The sequence below is a fragment of the Lynx canadensis genome, chromosome A2 (genome assembly GCF_007474595.2).
Source record: "Lynx canadensis isolate LIC74 chromosome A2, mLynCan4.pri.v2, whole genome shotgun sequence".
NCBI lineage: Eukaryota > Metazoa > Chordata > Mammalia > Carnivora > Felidae > Lynx > Lynx canadensis.
The window spans coordinates 36,076,914-36,095,653 of NC_044304.2; the positions used below are offsets into that span (position 1 = coordinate 36,076,914).

An 18,740-nucleotide genomic window follows, 5' to 3' on the forward strand; every position below is an offset into this window, starting at 1 on the left:
CATCCCATTTTTGTCATGTACAGAAAATGGAGCTTTCCTGTTAGGTTATTCAAAATGAGTTGTAATCATTTAAAATAAATTTTTCTCACTAAGCCATGTGACATATATTTATATTTATTATATAGTTTTTAAACATAATACCTGAGAAAGGTTTCTAAAAATAAGTTAATCTCATTGCAAGGACATACAAGTCAATTAAATTGGTGTCACATACACATGGTACTATTTTAAATGGCTAAATATTAAGTTGTGGTCATTCAGGCTCAGAGGAAACAAGATAGGATAGAGCTTTAAGAACGGGAGAGTGATTCTGCAGCAGCTATTTGTAACATAGAATTTCTACCCAAAATACCAATCTTAAATTTTTCAAAAAATGTTTATTTATTTCTGAGAGAGAGAGAGACAGAGCATGAGGTGGGGAGGGGTAGAGAGAGAGGGAGACACAGAATCGGAAGCAGGCTCCAGGCTCTGAGCCGCCAGCACAGAGCCCAAAGTGGGGCTCAAACTCACAAACCGTGAGATCATGACCTGAGCCGAAGTCCGTCGGTCAACTGACTGAGCCACCCAGGAGCACCCACCCCATCTTAAAATTTAATTTTGAACTTTATTTAAATTTTTTTTAACGTTTTATTTATTTTTGAGACAGAGAGAGACAGAGCATGAACGGGGGAGGGGCAGAGAGAGAGGGAGACACAGAATCGGAAGCAGGCTCCAGGCTCTGAGCCATCAGCCCAGAGCCCGACGCGGGGCTCGAACTCACGGACTGTGAGATCGTGACCTGAGCTGAAGTCGGACGCTTAACCGACTGAGCCACCCAGGCGCCCCTAATTTTGAACTTTAAGTGGACATTAAAATAAACTCAAATGTCCGTTAATGTTGGACTGACTGACTACATTGTGGTATATCCACACAAGGTACTATGCAGGTGTAAAAAACTAAAAAAAAAAAAGAAATGAGAAATATCTTTATACACTGCGGGGTGTATTGAGCGGGGAAAAGATGGTAATATACTATTATTTATCCAGGAAAGAGGATATATAGGTTATTTTACAAATAGCATAACATTTAAAATGATTATCTATAGGGGGGAAGAGGGAATATGGGTATAGGGACAAAGAAAATAACTTCCCTAGATGTACATTATATAGAAGTGGCTTTAGAATCATGTGAATATTTTACATTATGAAACAAAATTAAATTTTTTAAAAGTAATCCTTCAAAATTACAAATAAAATGAAACTAAGTGTATTTAAACACTGTCCAGTTGTGCTGTAGTCCCCAAGGAACATAGTACATCCCAGTAGATGTACCCTCAGGATTGGAAACATAGTACATCCCAGTAGCTGTACCCTCAGGATTAAAAGAATTTTAAAATCATAAACTGTTTTCATGAACCCAATTGTTGGTGGGAATATTGGTTAGGATAAACCAAATAGAAATAATTAAGACAGTATCTTGGAAGGTGAATTTTTTGACATGTGGTATAGATGTAAGCCTGATAAGGTTATATAAAAATCCTGTAGTTACGAATTTGGAGGTGATAATATAAATTAACATACTTTATTACTGAAAACAAATCTCTGCTCCATCATCCATTGAAAAGGCCTATAAACAACCAACTCTGTAGCAAGAAGCACCTGTTGTACCCAGAATGTGATCTCTGCAAACCTCTTCTCATTAAAAGGAACATGGGTTCCAACGAAAAATGGATCATCTTAGATGTGGGGCAGGAAATGTACAAGAAGCTGAAAGATCTTACATGAGGGGGCAGGGAAGTAATTAAAGTTTATAAGGGCCATATCAAAAGGACTCAGGAACCAATTTAAAAAGGCTCCCTCTGGCCAAAGACAGAAGAATTTAAATCATCAATAAAAGTAACTGTAATGGATTAAAGCATCTATAAATATTATACTCAAAAAGTTCCAACCAATCAACCAAATACATAAGCCAAAACCTCACTGTTCATCTCTGATGGCAGAAGGGAACCAACTCTTCATGTGAAAACTGGTAAATGAAGTAAACAAATCAAACATATTTATCTCATCTTTCCTATATGAATCATGCATGCTGCACATAATCAAATGATGAGGTACTTTTTACAGAAACTTTCCATACTTAAATATGATAATCAAATCATATGTCTGAAATTTGCTTCAAAATAGTGTGGATTGAGGGGCACCTGGGTGGCTCAGTTGATTAAGCCCCCGACTTCAGCTCAGGTCATGATCTCGCGGTTTGGGAGTTCGTGCCCCATGTGGGTCTGTGCTGACAGTTGAAAGCCTGGAGCCTGCTTCAGATTCTGTGTCTGCCTCTCTCTCTCTGTCCCTCCCCTGCTCACAGTCTCTCTCTCTCTCTCAAAAATAAACATTAAAAAAAATTTTTTAAAGTGTGGATTGAGATGAAGCACACATGGACTATAAATGAAACAAAATGGGCCATGAACTGTTGAACCCTGTTAAAGACTATGTTAGCGAGTGTATGGGGATTCATAATCTGTTCTCTCATTTGTACAGGTTTGAAATTTTATATAATTTTTATAGTGCATTGCAATTTTATTATATGCTTTAAGCTTGCTACACACATAGTGACACTTGGCTGGCTCATAGTGTCAGCAAAATGCTGAACTATCAGCATATAGCTGATTGGCTCTCTGACACATCCAGCTGCTTTAAACTGTAATTCAGGGGCGCCTGGATGGCTTGGTCGGTTAAGCATCCGACTTCAGCTCAGGTCATGATCTCACGGTCCATGAGTTCGAGCCCTGCGTCGGACTCTGTGCTGACAGCTCAGAGCCTGGGGCCTGTTTCAGATTCTGTGTCTCCCTCTCTCTCTGACCCTCCCCCGTTCATGCTCTGTCTCTCTCTGTCTCGAAAATAAATAAACGTTAAAAAAAAAATTTTAAACTGTAATTCAAAGGTTGAAGTTTTAAGTGAAGAAGTTTTGACAAAAGTTGGTCTTATGCTAAAGTGATCTATATGCTTATGGTTACAGAAAAGGAGCAAGACACTGCACTTAATGGTTCAGAGCATGCTCTCTGGAGCCGAACAGCACAAATGAGAACCCCATCATTGCCACTTACTTGCCATATGACCCTAAGCAAGTAGACCATTCTTCATTTTAAGAATGGACCATTTGCGGGGCACCTGGGTGGCGCAGTCGGTTAAGCGTCCGACTTCAGCCAGGTCACGATCTCGCGGTCTGGGAGTTCGAGCCCTGCGTCAGGCTCTGGGCTGATGGCTCAGAGCCTGGAGCCTGTTTCCGATTCTGTGTCTCCCTCTCTCTCTGCCCCTCCCCCGTTCATGCTCTGTCTCTCTCTGTCCCAAAAATAAATAAACGTTGAAAAAAAAAAATTTAAGAATGGACCATTTGCAACTCCATGGATGGGACTGGAGGGTATTATGCTAAGTGAAATTAGTCAGAGAAAGACAAATATCATATGACTTCACTCATATGAGGACTTTAAGAGACAAAACAGATGAACATAAGTGAAGGGAAACAAAAATAATATAAAAACAGGGAGGGGGACAAAACAGAAGTAGACTCATAAATATGGAAAACAAACTGAGGGTTAGTGGAGGGATTGTGGGGGGCAGGGGATGGGCTAAATGGATAAGGGGCATCAAGGAATCTACTCCTGAAATCATTGTTGCACTATATGCTAATTTGAATGTAAATTAAAAAAAATAAAATAAAATAAAAATAAATGGAAATAATGGTATGGACTTTAAAGGCTGATCTGAAGATAACAGTGCAGGTAGGTATACAATCCCTCTTCCAAAATCCTTGGAACCATATGTGTTCCTGAATTTTTTTTGTAAAGAATAGGGTGTTGCACACAGTTTACTACTTAACACCTTCAGTGTGGCCTGGCTTAACACCCCATAATCCCACACAGTTCTGCAGAAAATATATGATTACTCACATCGAATGAGATAAAGCCTCTAAATAGCCCCATGTCAGTAAAGGTCAGGCTTGACCACCAAAGCAGATCTGGTAATAAACTTATAAAAATACCAATTAGTTTTCAGAGTTTTCTAGACTTCGTAACAGTGGATAAGGGATTATGAGCATATTTCAGTTAATTCTTTCCACAGTAACAAAGTAAGTAAGCACTGTGTTTGCTATAATCAACATGACCACAGATTTGTGAACAGTATGTATTTTTTAAAATGAAGACTGAAATTTCAGGAGACAAATGGGCATGGCATTGTAAAAAACTGAAAGAACACCTCTGTTCGTCACTACATGTAAAAGCAACAAGAGAGCTCAATATTAAGCAAACAGCAACACCTCTTAATACCCCTTGCTTAGTATTATTTGAAGTTTCTAAATTTAAACTTAGCTTAGTTAGAAGCAGGGCAGAATGGGGAATAAATTCTGGATAGCACCAATAGCAAATTCTCTGCCGCAATCGTGGACCACTGAAGAATTTGGGGCTTTTTATTTGTTTTGAGTAGTATTAAGAAGAAAAAAACCACTAATTTCCCTTCTGTCTTATTAAGAGATCTTGATTTGCTAAAGGTAGAATGGATAGATGTTAGGGCAAAAGCTTGTATTTCTAAGGATCAAAGTTGCAAAGTTCAATAGTACAAACAGTATGAACTCAGGGTAGGTAACTCAGGAAGACAGGACAACTTATTTTATCTAGTATTATTTCAATACATAACTGTTTTAGGACTTTTAGAAGAATATCCCGACAGTGTGATTTTTAAAAGATTAATTATCCTTATAGTAATTTAGTGGCAAAAGGAAATTCTCAGAATTGTTTTCCAAAAACATATCTTCATTAGAAAAACTATCCTTAATACTATTAACAGTCTTCACAATATAAGTTACAGAAAAGTTGGGCTTATCCTCATTTTAAAATATGTATTTTAGGGGTACTTAGGTGACTCAGTCAGCTAAGTGTCTGACTCTTGGTTTTGGCCAGGTTATGACCTCAAGGTTCAGGAGTTCAAGCCCCAAGTCAGCTCCACACTGACAGGCCTCAACCTGCTTGGGATTCTGCCTCCCTCTCTCTCTCTGCCCCTCCCCCCCCCTCTCTCTCTGTCTCAAAATAGATAAAAATAAACTTAAAAAAAAAACGAACTCCGGGGCGCCTGGGTGGCGCAGTCAGTTAAGCGTCCAACTTCAGCCAGGTCGCGATCTCGCGGTCCATGGGTTCAAGCCCCGCGTCAGGCTCTGGGCTGATGGCTCAGAGCCTGGAGCCTGTTTCCGATTCTGTGTCTCCCTCTCTCTCTGCCCCTCCCCCGTTCATGCTCTGTCTCTCTCTGTCCCAAAAATAAATAAAAAACGTTGAAAAAAAAAATTAAAAAAAAAAAAAACAAAACGAACTCCAAAGTTATACAAGTTATATTATCTTCATAAAACAATACTATTAGTCATTGGCCAGTCTAAATTACGTTAACAATGAAATACATTATTAATATTTTAAAATCTTTATTAAAATCAGATCCATGCTTATTTACATTACCTTTCATTTAGAATTAAAATATTATGTCAATCTGTAGTTTAAATCATACTTTTAGCCCTTTACAAAATATGAAATTAAAGTTACAGTGTAAAACTGAATGAAATACGGGCGATTAGATTTTTAAAGGAAAATAAAAAATTATGATACACTAGAAAAAAATGTATATATACTAGACAAATAGTAAAACAAGATAAAGATATCTATAGTCACTTTCTTTTTTTTCTTGTGGATATTTTCTAAATACTACAAATCATATACTTTTAATACACATCTGCATAAATTTTCAGTTAAGAAATCAAATGCCAATTGAGGGATCATGCGAAAAAAAAATTCACTTAATTAACTCCAAAAACTCATGTTTCCCCAGGTCAGAAGTTATTCATCTTCAGAATACCTCAAATCATAATACAGATACATTCGGTACATTCCCATATGCTAAGGAGTATACAACTGGAACTTGTCAAAAAAGAGGAAATGAAAAAGAAAGAAATGGTAGTCTCAATTTAGCTTCCCAGGAGTTGGAAAAACACCTAGTCTGTATTCAGCTGTCTACATATCAACAAGGTTCACACCTCTTCTACTCTTTTTTTATATTGTTGAAATTATTACCATTTGTAATATCTATTTTCTTTCAAGATTAGAAACATCTGATTGCAAACTATTATAAACATTACCTTACTAGAATATGGATGGAGAAGTTTTCATGACACACAGCAAAATACAGCAACCAAAATTCTATAGGTGTTCTGCCACTTAGTGGAATTTTTCAAGAAACTCATTCCCTACACCTTCTCAACTTACAAAAATGTACTGAGAGATCTAAGTATATAATAAAATACGTATGACTATTCATTATTAATTTTTGGATAAAGAACATAGGGTAATATATAGCCAAGGCTTTAAACAAATGCTTATCATTTTTGAGTTAAATAAATTGAAAACACTTTTAAAATTTTAAGTTGAATTGATTTTATTAATGTTAATAAGAATTAAGAAAAGAGAATGTTTACTATTTTGAAATTGAAAGGTATAGGTTTTATTTCAATCTTTTCTCCACAACTGAAGACTTTATTTTCTCACTAATAGATATTTTAAAAGAATAGTTTCGTAATTTCTAAACTTCTAGTTTCAAATGCTTGACAGAATTTTGCAACTTAAGTTTCCTATATTTTCTAATTCTGTACATTTTTTTATTGCTATCAGTCTTGTCATTCCTTGTCAGCCCCTGAATATTAAAAAAAAAAAAAAAAAAAAAAAAAAAATCCAAGCTGACAAAAAGCTATTACACTGCTTCTTACCACTAATATATAGAAAATTAATTTTATGAGTTTGGTTCACACTGAAAGAGTATTTATTAGTGCTACAAATCAGAGATCCATGACAGAAACACTGTCTGGAATACAAAAAGAATAAAAATGAGGTCACTTGAATTGCCCTGAAAAGCATTCCAAATTCTTCAACATGGCTTGCTTGTAGCTATACTCCCAAGTTCTAGTGTTTAAAATTAAACTAAATTTTAAATGCGAGTTTTTATTCCCACCTAAAGGCAGCTAAATGACTTTGAGTAATAAAATGTATCAAAATATATCACAAATCTAAAACACAGCCTAGTTAACTTTTAAACAAAATAACATTTGAAAGAAAGCATAGCTGTTTTTAAAGCTTTTTCCACACTATTTTTGTGTTTAAATTAAGTTTTGACAAAAAGTAAAATGATAAATTACACAGAACTGCAAAATGCCAAATTTAAATTAACTCCTATAACTTCTCTATTTTGTTATGAATATTCTGTAATATCAAACATTGATTTTTAATGTGCCAAAAAATAAGGCTTTACAAAATGTGAACAATTAATTTTTAAGAGAAAATTATGTTATTATTTTATCACTTTTGATTCATTTTATAGGGTAGTAAAACAATACTTCTTCAAAATCACTTAAATGTCGCTGATACCATCAAAAAATCATTGTAAGTAAAATTTTTCCACTATCCAATCATGCCTATATAACTAACTGAATAGGTATAGCTTTTACCAGAGAGGTAAACTTTGCACAGACTTAATTATAGAATTTGGGTGAAATAATTTCACGGGCCACAAAAATTTTTAAGTTTAAATCATTCACCCTTTAAACTTCAGACAGTGTCAGCGTGACTTCTACTTAAAAAAAAAAAATTAGCTCAAAATTTAGTAATTGCAGGTTTAATATTTTTTTTTTTTTTACCTGAAGACTAAATGTTCATTTTCAGCAAGTAATAATTAGACATGTTGAATTGTGGAAGATTTCAAAGTTTTAGTATGTTAATACCACTCTTTAAATGTCCTTAATATATACAAACACATATAAATTAGAGAGACAATTAATTATATATTTACAATACCACATATGAACACCATATGAACACCATTCTCTTTCCCTAACCATATTGATATGAGGAAAAGTAGTTAATCTCTGTGCTTTCAAGACAAAAAAAAAAAAAAAAAAGAAAAAGAAAAAAAAAGGGTGCTTTAAAAAATAAATCTTTAAAGAATAGTTTCAAAAATAAAGTTCAAATATTGCACAAAATAATTTAATTGCAATTATTACTATATACTATAAAACAAATTTTTTTCAGTTTTTGAACTCTACAGTAAATTCCACTTTCTAATTCTATAAAAGAATTTATTGGAAGTCTACATTTTAGATATTAAATGTTTACATTCAGTTTGATGGGAATGTAATTTTTAGAAGTTAACTGAGTCTTTGTCTTAAAAGTTCATCTATTTGAGTCTTATACATATTTTTTACATCTTCAAGATCTAATCGAAGTTCTTCTGCCTCTTCTGCTTTCTCTCCATACATCTGCAGAATAGTGTTGTATCTCTGATCCAAATCCTACAAAAAATGTGTTCACAATTTTTAAAATAACTTTATAAAACATCTTTAATATTATATTTTTATTATAAATGAGTCACCAGTTGACCAGTAAACACATTACAATCTAAATAAAGGTATATAGTGATCTCTTATAAAAATTAAACTGATACTCCAACCCATTGGAATAAACAGCAAGTAAAGGAATTAAAAAAAGGAAAGAAAAAAACCTAAGCCAAATGGCTATCAATTTTGCCATATATCTCCACCATTCTATAATTCTCCCTATATAAAGCTTAATCTGTCTTTTCTCCCATTAACACACATGTGATCAAATTTTAGTCTTTCTGATTCATTGCAATTTAATTATTACCTGGCATTTACCCCACAAAAAAAGCTGAAAGAAAATATATTCTCATCTATGGCCTAACTGTGACCCCTTATGCCAAATATGCAAATTGCAATGATACATATAACATCAATGAACAAAATACTAGTAAGATCTTGTAAAAGAGCTATATTATAAATGAGCCATGGTCAAATAAAATCTAGTTATTTTCCTATATTAGGGCTACACATGATTATGAAAAATACTTTGTGTAATGTGACAAGCTAGAAGATTCTTTAAACTTCTTTATTGAAATATTAATAACAGTTTTTAAACAAATCATTAACTTATACATATGCATTTTATGTAAGCTAAAAATATGAGATTTAGTACAACTGGATAAAAATATCTTAGACTTATCCCTAAGTGAAGAATACTTACTCTTAGCTGAGTTCGAAGTTTGGGTATCTCCTTCACTTTCTCTTCAAGTTCATCATTTTGATTAGTTAATTTAACCAGCTCTTCAGCCATTATTGAGCGGGTTTTTTCTAGATTGCCAATTTCCAGCTGAGAAACATCACCAGAAACAAATTTAAATAAATATATATCTTGTCTAATAGTCCCACTAATATAAACAAATTCAATATTATTTTTGAAAAAATAGACATGTCAACAAATAACCATGAAATAACACTTTCTTAAGGAAATGGTGGCAAAAATAAGGCTTTCTGCTTTCCTCAGAGGTAACCATTTACAGGGCTTACTATGAAAGAAAAAGAACTAAAGAAAATTCACTGTTTGAAATATGCAGCCCTATATTTTTCTCTAGAAAAGCAGCATGTATTTCAGTTATTCTAAATTACTACAGAAACTCAGAAAAATAAAAACATACTTTAATGCAGGCCCAGCTGTGCAGGTCATATTGAAAGAATCTATCATCACTACCAAAGAAGTTAATATGGGCCCTCAAGCATAACACACTGGGCTACCCAAATATAACATGTATTAAAATTATTCTGATTTTTCCCCCCAATTCAAACACTTCTTCTTTAATGGAGTAATATTTTCAACTACCTAAAAGTATATAATGAAAATAAAAGAGGAAAGATTTACTTCTGAGTGTATTAACACTGAAATCAGATACATCTCTCACCATATTAAATTTTTAAAAAGCAAGGTAAGATGGGAGGGTGCTCTTTCCCTACTCATGACGTTTCCTTTCATGTGCAGGTGTTATAGTTCTCATCTCGCTCATATTCTCTACTCCTTCCTCACAAAGGGGAGCGATTAAACTAAACGGTAAATTTGGGAAGAATAAAATGACGATGTTCAGATAAGCAACTTCCCCTCTTTTTAATGTTTGGAAAAAGGTGCCTGCAGGGAGCTCTCTGCTCTCCTAGATGCTTCCAAGTCTTAGCTACAGCAAGCTACAGCACAGGGGGAGGCCCACTACGGTCCAGCACTGGCTGTGCTATGTGGAGCAGGTCAGCATTCCTAATTCTGGCAGTCCATTAGCAGGCTCATTCGGCTCTTATCCTTGGCTAATTTCTCCAGTCTGTATTATAGATATATGTGATACGTTTTAAACTTCATATGCAACCATTTCACTGTATTTCTCAATTTGCTTAGACTTGAGGTGGAAACGCAGGGTGCTATTTATTGGGCCCCAAAATTTCATTGACTTCAGTAGCACATTTAATTTTTCCAATACCTGTAAATGAGTAATTTCTCCTTCCCTCAGCTTTAGCTGAGACTGTAGATTTTCAATAATGCTGGATCCTGCTCCCATTCTTACAGCATCATAAAGATTGTTTCCATTTGCTGATACAGACATTGGTCCAAGTGAATGATCATGAGGCTCATCCTATATTAAACAAACCGTATACAGTTTTTCAGTTACTACAGACTGAGTTCCAAAACAAAATGGTTGTTAATTCTTGCTTTAAAATGTCTGTAACTTTTTCAAAGTCAGAAAATCATCTACAGTTCCTCAGTCCAATTAGCACTTCTTCAAGAATATTCACATGAGTTGCCTATGGAATGGCAAGGTCATAGTTGATAGCCAAAATGCTACCTGAATTTCCTTTACCATCATTCAGTTTATTTATTTTTTTAAATTGTATTATTTCTTTTGAGAGGGGGAAGGGGAGAGGGGGAGAGAGACAGAGACAGAGAAAGCTGGGGGAGAGCCAGAGAGAGAGAGAGTCTCAAAGAGTCTCCACAGTGTCAGTGTGTAGCTCACGTGGGGCTCAAACCCACAAACTCTGAGATCACGACCTGAGTCAAAACTAAGAACTGGACACTCAACCAACTGAGCCACCCAGGAATCCCATCATCGTTCAGTTTAACAACTAGGCACATGTAAGAAATAAAATACCACCTGAGACAGAAAAGATGTCTGTAGCCCTGCCATATCAACTCCACTTATTGAACTTGATCGTGACATTGTGGGAGTGCTAGAAACAGAAAATGGCTTCCGTTCCTTAGGGAGTAAAAAAAAAAAATTCAGATCACATTAAAGACTAAAATGGTAAAAAAACTAGTAAACTTTTTTAGGATAAATGACAACAAAGACTCATTCTTATTTCCTCATAAAATGTTACAGATAGGATATCTGAAGTCTTTAATAAAGGCACAAATACTTAGTAACTTAAAAACCAGACAGACTTGGTCAAATCATCTAAGGAACCATTTATATTATAACATAATTTACTTTTAATGGAATGAGAATGTTTTTGTTCTAGCAAGTATATGAACTAACTTCTTCATATGATTATACATTATGTGTATAACATAACCACCAATTAAACCTAATTCTTTAGAATCAGGTTGCTAATGAGTGTTACAAACCACAAATTTTCTGGCTTATCCATTTTATTTTTTTTAATGATTATTTATTTATTTTGACAGGGAAAGAGAGGGAGAGTGCAAGCAGGGAAGGGGCAGCGAAAGAGGGAGAGTAAGAATCTCAAGCAGGCTCTATGTTGTCCGCGCAGAGCCCAATGCAAGGCTCAAACTCACGATTGGGGTTAAGACCATGACCCAAGCCGAAATCAGGAGTCAGTCGCTCAACTGAATGAGTCACCCAGTTCCTCCCCATTTTATTTTTATTATGTGTTTTTAAAATTCCAAATAAATTTGGGGCACCTGGGTGGCTCAGCTGGTTAAGCATCCGACTTTGGCTTGGGTCATGATCTCACGGTTTGAGAGTCTGAGCCCCATGTCGGGCTCTGTGCTGACATCTCAGAGCCTGGAGCCTTCTTCAGATTCCCTCTCTCTCTCTCTCTCTCTCTCTCTCTCTCTCTCTCTGCTCCTCCCCCACTCATGCTCTGTCTCTCTCTCTCAAAAACAAACATAAAAAAAAATATATTTGAAATAAACAAATAAATAAAATTCCAAATAAATTCAAAAGGTAATCTCCATATACATGTAGGTAGTTTTAACATATCATGCTATCTATCAAGTATAGTCTAATCCTATACAGGAAACTCATTTTAAAAAATTACTTTCATTAACCAGAAATAAAGAGAATAAACTAGTTTTATTCCCACAGTGCCTAGGGGCCTAATGAGGTATATTAGTTTCAGTGAGAGAACACAAAACTCATTTAAAAATGGGCAAGAGGTTCTGTGATTCAAATCCTAGAAATCACAGATCTCTTTGGATAAACTTAAGTTACTTTGGATCTACCCTGACAGGCTACTGAATATTAGAATTTATCACTCTATTGATGTTAGACATTAGAAATGGTATTTATAAAGTATAACTAAAATTATATAACAACGTTTAATAACAACACCACTAACTGGTTACACCAAAAACAAAACAAAAACCAAAATTCAATACCTTTTCTTTTACTGCTTCTTGGGTGAAAACTGCTTTCTTCCTTTCTTGTTCAACTTTCATTTTCTCCATTTCTAACTGACTATTCAATAGTGTCTAATGGAGAAAAATATAGTTAGGTAATTTCTGTGAAGCTAAATCATCATTGTAAGTCAACTTTAAAGTCAAGAACATAAAACATATATTCCCCTTTGTTTTACTACTAAAGACCAAGTTCCAAAAGTCTTATCACCCATTTCATCATGGCATCTCATTAGTTCATTACCATCCCCAACCATTCTCGGGTGGAAGCCCTAGAGGTGAGCAAACATTGGTTTTTTTCTTTTTTTCTTTTTTTTGAGCAAACATAGTTAAATACCTTTTCTTTCCTTGTCTCTTCAAGTGTTCTTACATATTCATCTTTTAGGTTTTCTAATTCAACCTGGTACCTAGTAAGCCAGAGAGAAGTAAACAAAAAAAAGGAGATGATAGTAAAGACTACTGAAACTCACTACTTTATTAACTCTTTAATAGTAATTTCTATTTCCAGCTTGATTTCCCAACCATATTTTCCAGATGATGTGGGTTTTACATTCAGAAGCTAAGCTACTACTTCTGTGCATTTTAGTGTATTGCTGCTCTATGCTAGGATTTAATTTAAAAAAAAAAAGAATTTTGAATACCACCAGTCTATAACAGGTTCAGATTCTGCAAAAGCTTCTTAGGGAGTTCTTTGAAAATGTTTATAGAAGTTCAGGTATTTTATTTCATAAATCATTTTTACTTCACCACTTTTTTCTAATTAAAATCTCTAAGGAAAAAAGAGAGTAAAACCACACTAATCACAGTCTTAATAAAAATTCAGAGGGGCGCCTGGGTGGCTCAGTCGGTTAAGAGTCCGACTTCGGCTCAGGTCACGATCTCACGGTCCGTGAGTTCGAGCCCCGCGTCGGGCTCTGGGCTGATGGCTCAGAGCCTGGAGCCTGCTTCCGATTCTGTGTCTCCCTCTCTCTCTGCCCCTCCCCCGTTCATGCTCTGTCTCTGTCTCAAAAATAAATAAAAAACATTAAAAAAAAAATTTAAAAAAAAAAAAAAATTCAGAGAGATGGCTTTTATAGCTTATGGTTCCAAACAAGCCAGACATTTATTTAGAAAGACTGGAATACTGCTAATACCCTTGTAAAATATAAAACTATAAAAGTAACTCCAATGAGTGGTCTCCAAACTATTTTGCACTTACAGATTCCTTTAAAAAAACCGATTAATGAATCCTTCCCCTGGAAAATGCAAATACATACAGAACATGCCACACAATTTCATGAACCTATCTATGTAAAGTTCAATGAATCCCCAAACCACCTGGCTATAATATTCTATTACTAATGATTCTGACTTGAAACACTTTAACATTCTTTTTTTACATGCTTTAATATGGCACAAAATACCAAGAATAACACTCAAGAAACATGCTCACCTACTATTTTCATCCTCCAGTTTTCTTAGCTTATTTTTCTCTGATTCTAGCTGGGCCTGAAATCTACTATTTTCCTGCCTTAAGAGAGAATTCTGTGACTCCATGGAGGACATTTGAATTTTGTTGGCAAGGAGTTCTTCTGTAGCTGCACGTTCTCTTTCAACTGCTGCTGCCAACAAGGTCTGGGATTCACCTGATTGGAGGGTAAAAAAGAAAAATCACATATATCCAAGAGGCCAAAATATCAAGTAGATTCTGACTTCAAACTGTTAATGATTCAAGGAGCCATATTGAAATCAGTTTATTGCCAAAAGCAGGACTGCCTCCAACAAACAAAAGAACAAATCTCAGCTTCTATCTGCTTTATTACTTTTTCCCAAAATATTTCAATTTGTATGTGGAGTCACATATTTTAAAATATCAACAAATGGTGCTGGAGCAACTGGATATCCACAGGCAAAAAGGAAAAAAAAAGGAACCTCAAACTAAACTTCTACCATAAATGAAAATTAACTCAAAATGGATCATAAACTTAAACGTAAAACAAAACTGTAAAACAATAAAAAAAAAAAAACACAGGAGAAATCTTCAGCATCTAGGGACAGGCAAGGAATATTTGTTAGACACCAAAAGCAGAGCCATTAAAGAAAAACAGATAAATTGGACACCTTCAAAATTTTAAACTTTTGCTTTTGTGAATAGGATAAAAAGACAAGCTACGGAGTTGGAGGGAAAAAATGCAAAACACATTATCTGAGTCTAGTGTCTAGAATATATAAAAAAAGTCTCAAAACTCAGTAGCGAAAATAAAGACAATCCAGTTAGAAAATGGGCAAGACATGAAAAATTATTTCACTCAAGAGGCTATAGAAATGAAAAATAAGCACATGAAGTAATATTCAACATTAGTCATTAGGGAAATGAAAATGAAAATCACAGTCAGATATCACTACACACCTGTCTGAACCACTATTAAGAAAAAACAGGGAAAAGACAACATCCTTGCTGGCAAGGATATGGAGCGACTAGATTCCTGTCACACCTACAGCCACTTTGGAAAAACAGTTTGGCATTTTTTTAAAAAACTAAACATACAACTACCCACACAACCCAGTAAGTGAACACTTAGGCATTCACCAGAAAAATGAAAACATTTTCACTCTAAAACCTAGACAAGAATGTTCACCAGAGCTTTATTTGTGTGAAAAAATCTAGAATGAGCCCAGATATCCTTCATTAGGTAGATGGTTAAAGGAAATGCGCTATGCACATACCATGGAAACACAATGAGCAATGAAAAGACTAAATCACTGATACACACAGTAACTTAAACAAACTTCCCGGGAATTATGCTGTAAGAGAAAAAAAAAAAAAAAAAAGCCAATCCCAAATTGTCACACAGTATGTAATTCTATTGCTGTAACATTTTGAAATTCCGTAATTTTAGACAGAGGACAGATTAGTGATTGCCAAGATTTGAGACAGGTGAGAAAGGCCACGAGGATAGCAAAGTGAGGTTTTAAAAGGACAACGTAAAGGATCTTTGTGGTGCTAGAAGTGTTCAACATCTTGAGTGCAGAGATGGGGACATGAACCCACACAAATGACAAAACTGTGCAGTACTTAATACAGCACACACAAAAGAGTACCATTAAAACTGGGAAAATCTGATTAAAATCAGTAGATTGTATCAAGTCAACGTAATGGTTGTGATATTATATTTTAATTTTGCAGTGTTAACATTTGGGGATGTTGGATAAAGCATACAAAGTACCAACTGTATTATTTCTTATAACTGCAAGTGAATCTACAATTATCTCAATAAAAATTTTCAATTAAAAAAAGATTAGTGCATACAACTCAAGATTTAACCAAAAATTCTACTTCTCCCCCCCACCAAAATAGACTTAACACCATCTCTATTTTTCACTTTATATTGTTATATACTGTATCTGTGCTATTTTCTTTTTTTTTTTTTTTAATTTGAGAGAGATAGAGGGAGAGGGGTAGATGGGCTGAGGGAGAGAGAGAGAACCTTAAGCAAGCTCCAAGCTCAGTGCAGAGCCGGTCATGGGGCTCGATCCCACAACCCTGGGATCATGACCTGAGCTAAAATCAAGAGTTGGATGCTCAACCAACTGAGCCACCCAGGTGGCCCTCTGTGCTCCTATTAAAAATACTATTTACGGGGCGCCTGGGTGGCTCAGTCGGTTAAGCGTCCGACTTCGGCTCAGGTCACGATCTGATGGTCCGTGAGTTCAAGCCCCGCATCAGGCTCTGTGCTGACAGCTCTGAGCCCAGAGCCTGCTTCGGATTCTGTGTCTCCCTCTCTCTCTCTGCTCCTCCCCCGTTCATGTTCTGTCTCTGTCTCAAAAATCAATAAACATTTAAAAAAAAAAAAATACTATTTACTACATCTGTCCCTTGGCTTTGCCTACATTCCAGCACAATACCACATACCCTCGAGTGTATGTAGACTCCAGTTTAAAAACCACAAAAATAACAGCTTCTACTTTTCATTTATTGCAAAATAATTATTCTTTTCATGAGGTGTCATTTTCAGATGTCTTATTTTCATAACAAATGGGTCTCAATAACAATTGATGGACCCCAAAACTTATACCTACAAATTACACAACATATAAGGGTTAAGTTCACTGATTATTTAAGCAGATGAATCTTTTTCCAGACATCATCTCACATGGAACTCAAAAAAAAAAAAAAAAAAAAAAAAAGACAAAGGAGGAACTACTCTCATTACAGCAGCCTAGAGAGATACATCGATCACCTCTCATTTATAGAGCTTCCCTCTCACCATGACAGCTAGTCCTAAGACATCTAAGGGATCTAGCAAATACTGTTTGAAAACCACTAATCTAGTTTACCCCTCATGGCTTACAAGGACACCCATTCAGGCCTGCTTTTATCACTAGACCACAGTGTCTCAAATGACAGTTATATTTAGGCACAGAATGGGACACATGAATTTTTCATGAACTTGCCAGCTTCTGGGATATCTAATATATGCATATGTACTAGTCTATACTTGCATAAACATCTTAGAATAATTTTCTTAATAACATCACAGAAGGGCAACCTGGGGCATTTCTATAAAAAAGACTCTAAAGACTCCGCATCATCTGTCTAGTAGAGTTTGATCGGGATCCTCCTTAGATCTATCTCTGCTCCTGGAATTCTACCAACAACTAGAATCCTGACTTCTACATCCTACATTATTGCAGACAAGCTAGAAAGGGGTCAGATTTAGCAAGAGACAAGGAAAAAAACGAGTGCAGCAGTCTGTAAAAATGAAAGGATGGCATGCTAGTATTTGGGACAGTATCTGACACACTGTGTAAGGGAAAACAAGTGGTTTGAAAGGGTCAATTAGGATATTAGAAAATAAATGTAAAAAAAGAGAAGAGGTAAAAATCTACAACTTAGACATAAGATATAACTATCAGATCAAGAATTTCAATTTTATGCCATTATTCTAATTCTATAAACAAGCTTCTACACTGAGCTTAAGAACTAAAGAAATCAGTTACCAAGCCTATCAGAAAGATTCTTCTCTAACTTCTCCCACGATGATGTCTGGGACCCTAGAGTTGCTTGCAAATTTTCTATCTGTCGAAGCAATGGTCTTGTTGTTGATGAAACACTTTGACTCAGCTCTTGGTTTCGATTCTCTGCTTCCTGAAGTCTCTGAATGGTGAAATTCTTAAGTCATTACCACTAACAGCAATAAAAGCTCTAAAAACACTAGCAAACAAACTTTATGAGAGATTTCTGGACAAATACTGTTTTCCCAAGAAAAAATTATTTACATTATTTTCCAATTATTCAATCTTTAAATTAGAGTTACGAAGCATAACAGTATGTAAATAAGTGCTTCTTTATAAGGTTTTCAAACATAAAGATAGCTTTTGATTACCTGAAGGTAAAAGAGACTATCATCCAAACCTCCCAGCAATTGTCTCATCACCCAAATATTTCTAAGTATTTATAAAAACAGAAAGATCAATCTGAGTTGCATTTTCTCTCCCTTTTCCCATTCATGTTCGCTTACTGAAAATTAACAGAGTGGTCTCCTATCTACCTAACAGTAATCAAAGACTGATAAGAATAAACTAGTTATAACAAACGAAAAGACAATACTGAGAAATAAATCTATCACAAATTATTTTCCATAAAAAAACCTAGGACTTTTCATGTTTATTTTTTTTTAAGGTGCCCCCTCTGGTTTTATTCATATAAGGCACAAAACAATACAGTAAATGCTAAGTATGGTAGTAATCATCTCAATTCCATGAACAGTATCCCCACCGAGCCATTTTTTATTTCTAGGAAAACACATCTTGGATTTGTGTTTAGGAAAACTGTGACAGTACCTGCTGGAGTTCACCGATCTCATGGCGTAAATAATCCTCTCTTCTGGCAGCCGCTTGCTCTGCACGTTGCAGTGCCAGCCTGAGGTCTCCCACCTGTATGAGAACCCGTACACACTAGCACAGACGGTAACAAAACATTACCCGCAACTTCCTACCTGCATACTGTGTTGTCCGCACTTGCTGTTTATGTAGAATACTTCTACTATCCAATGAGCTTTTTCACATGATAGCACACATCCCATTCATCAAGCAATTCTAAACTGTATATGTACCCAATATATACTCAGAAAACCACTGTTAGGCCAAAAAAAAAAGTATATAAATAGGTACAAGGCACAGCCACTGTACAATACAGAAGGAGAGACAATGCATCTAAAAATATTCGCAATGTAAAGCAGAA

General features: G+C 35.2%; 1 protein-coding gene across 2 annotated transcripts in view; it reads right to left on the bottom strand.

The window, feature by feature from the left end:
- Positions 1–5,712: 5,712 nt before the first annotated feature.
- The window catches only part of TMF1 (TATA element modulatory factor 1), a 37,367-nt gene continuing 24,339 nt past the window's right edge, over positions 5,713–18,740 (bottom strand). Inside the window, exons 9-17 of one of the 2 annotated variants that reach the window (XM_030307209.2) lie at positions 18,341–18,433; positions 17,498–17,654; positions 13,950–14,142; positions 12,855–12,924; positions 12,500–12,592; positions 11,034–11,135; positions 10,365–10,517; positions 9,095–9,220; positions 5,713–8,346 (exon numbers count right to left, since the gene is read on the bottom strand). In XM_030307209.2, the coding sequence (XP_030163069.1) occupies positions 8,203–8,346; positions 9,095–9,220; positions 10,365–10,517; positions 11,034–11,135; positions 12,500–12,592; positions 12,855–12,924; positions 13,950–14,142; positions 17,498–17,654; positions 18,341–18,433 (1,131 nt within the window). In that variant the 3' untranslated portion in view covers positions 5,713–8,202. The remainder of the gene's footprint in view (positions 8,347–9,094; positions 9,221–10,364; positions 10,518–11,033; positions 11,136–12,499; positions 12,593–12,854; positions 12,925–13,949; positions 14,143–17,497; positions 17,655–18,340; positions 18,434–18,740) is intronic. The other variant, XM_030307210.2, reaches the window with a different exon arrangement.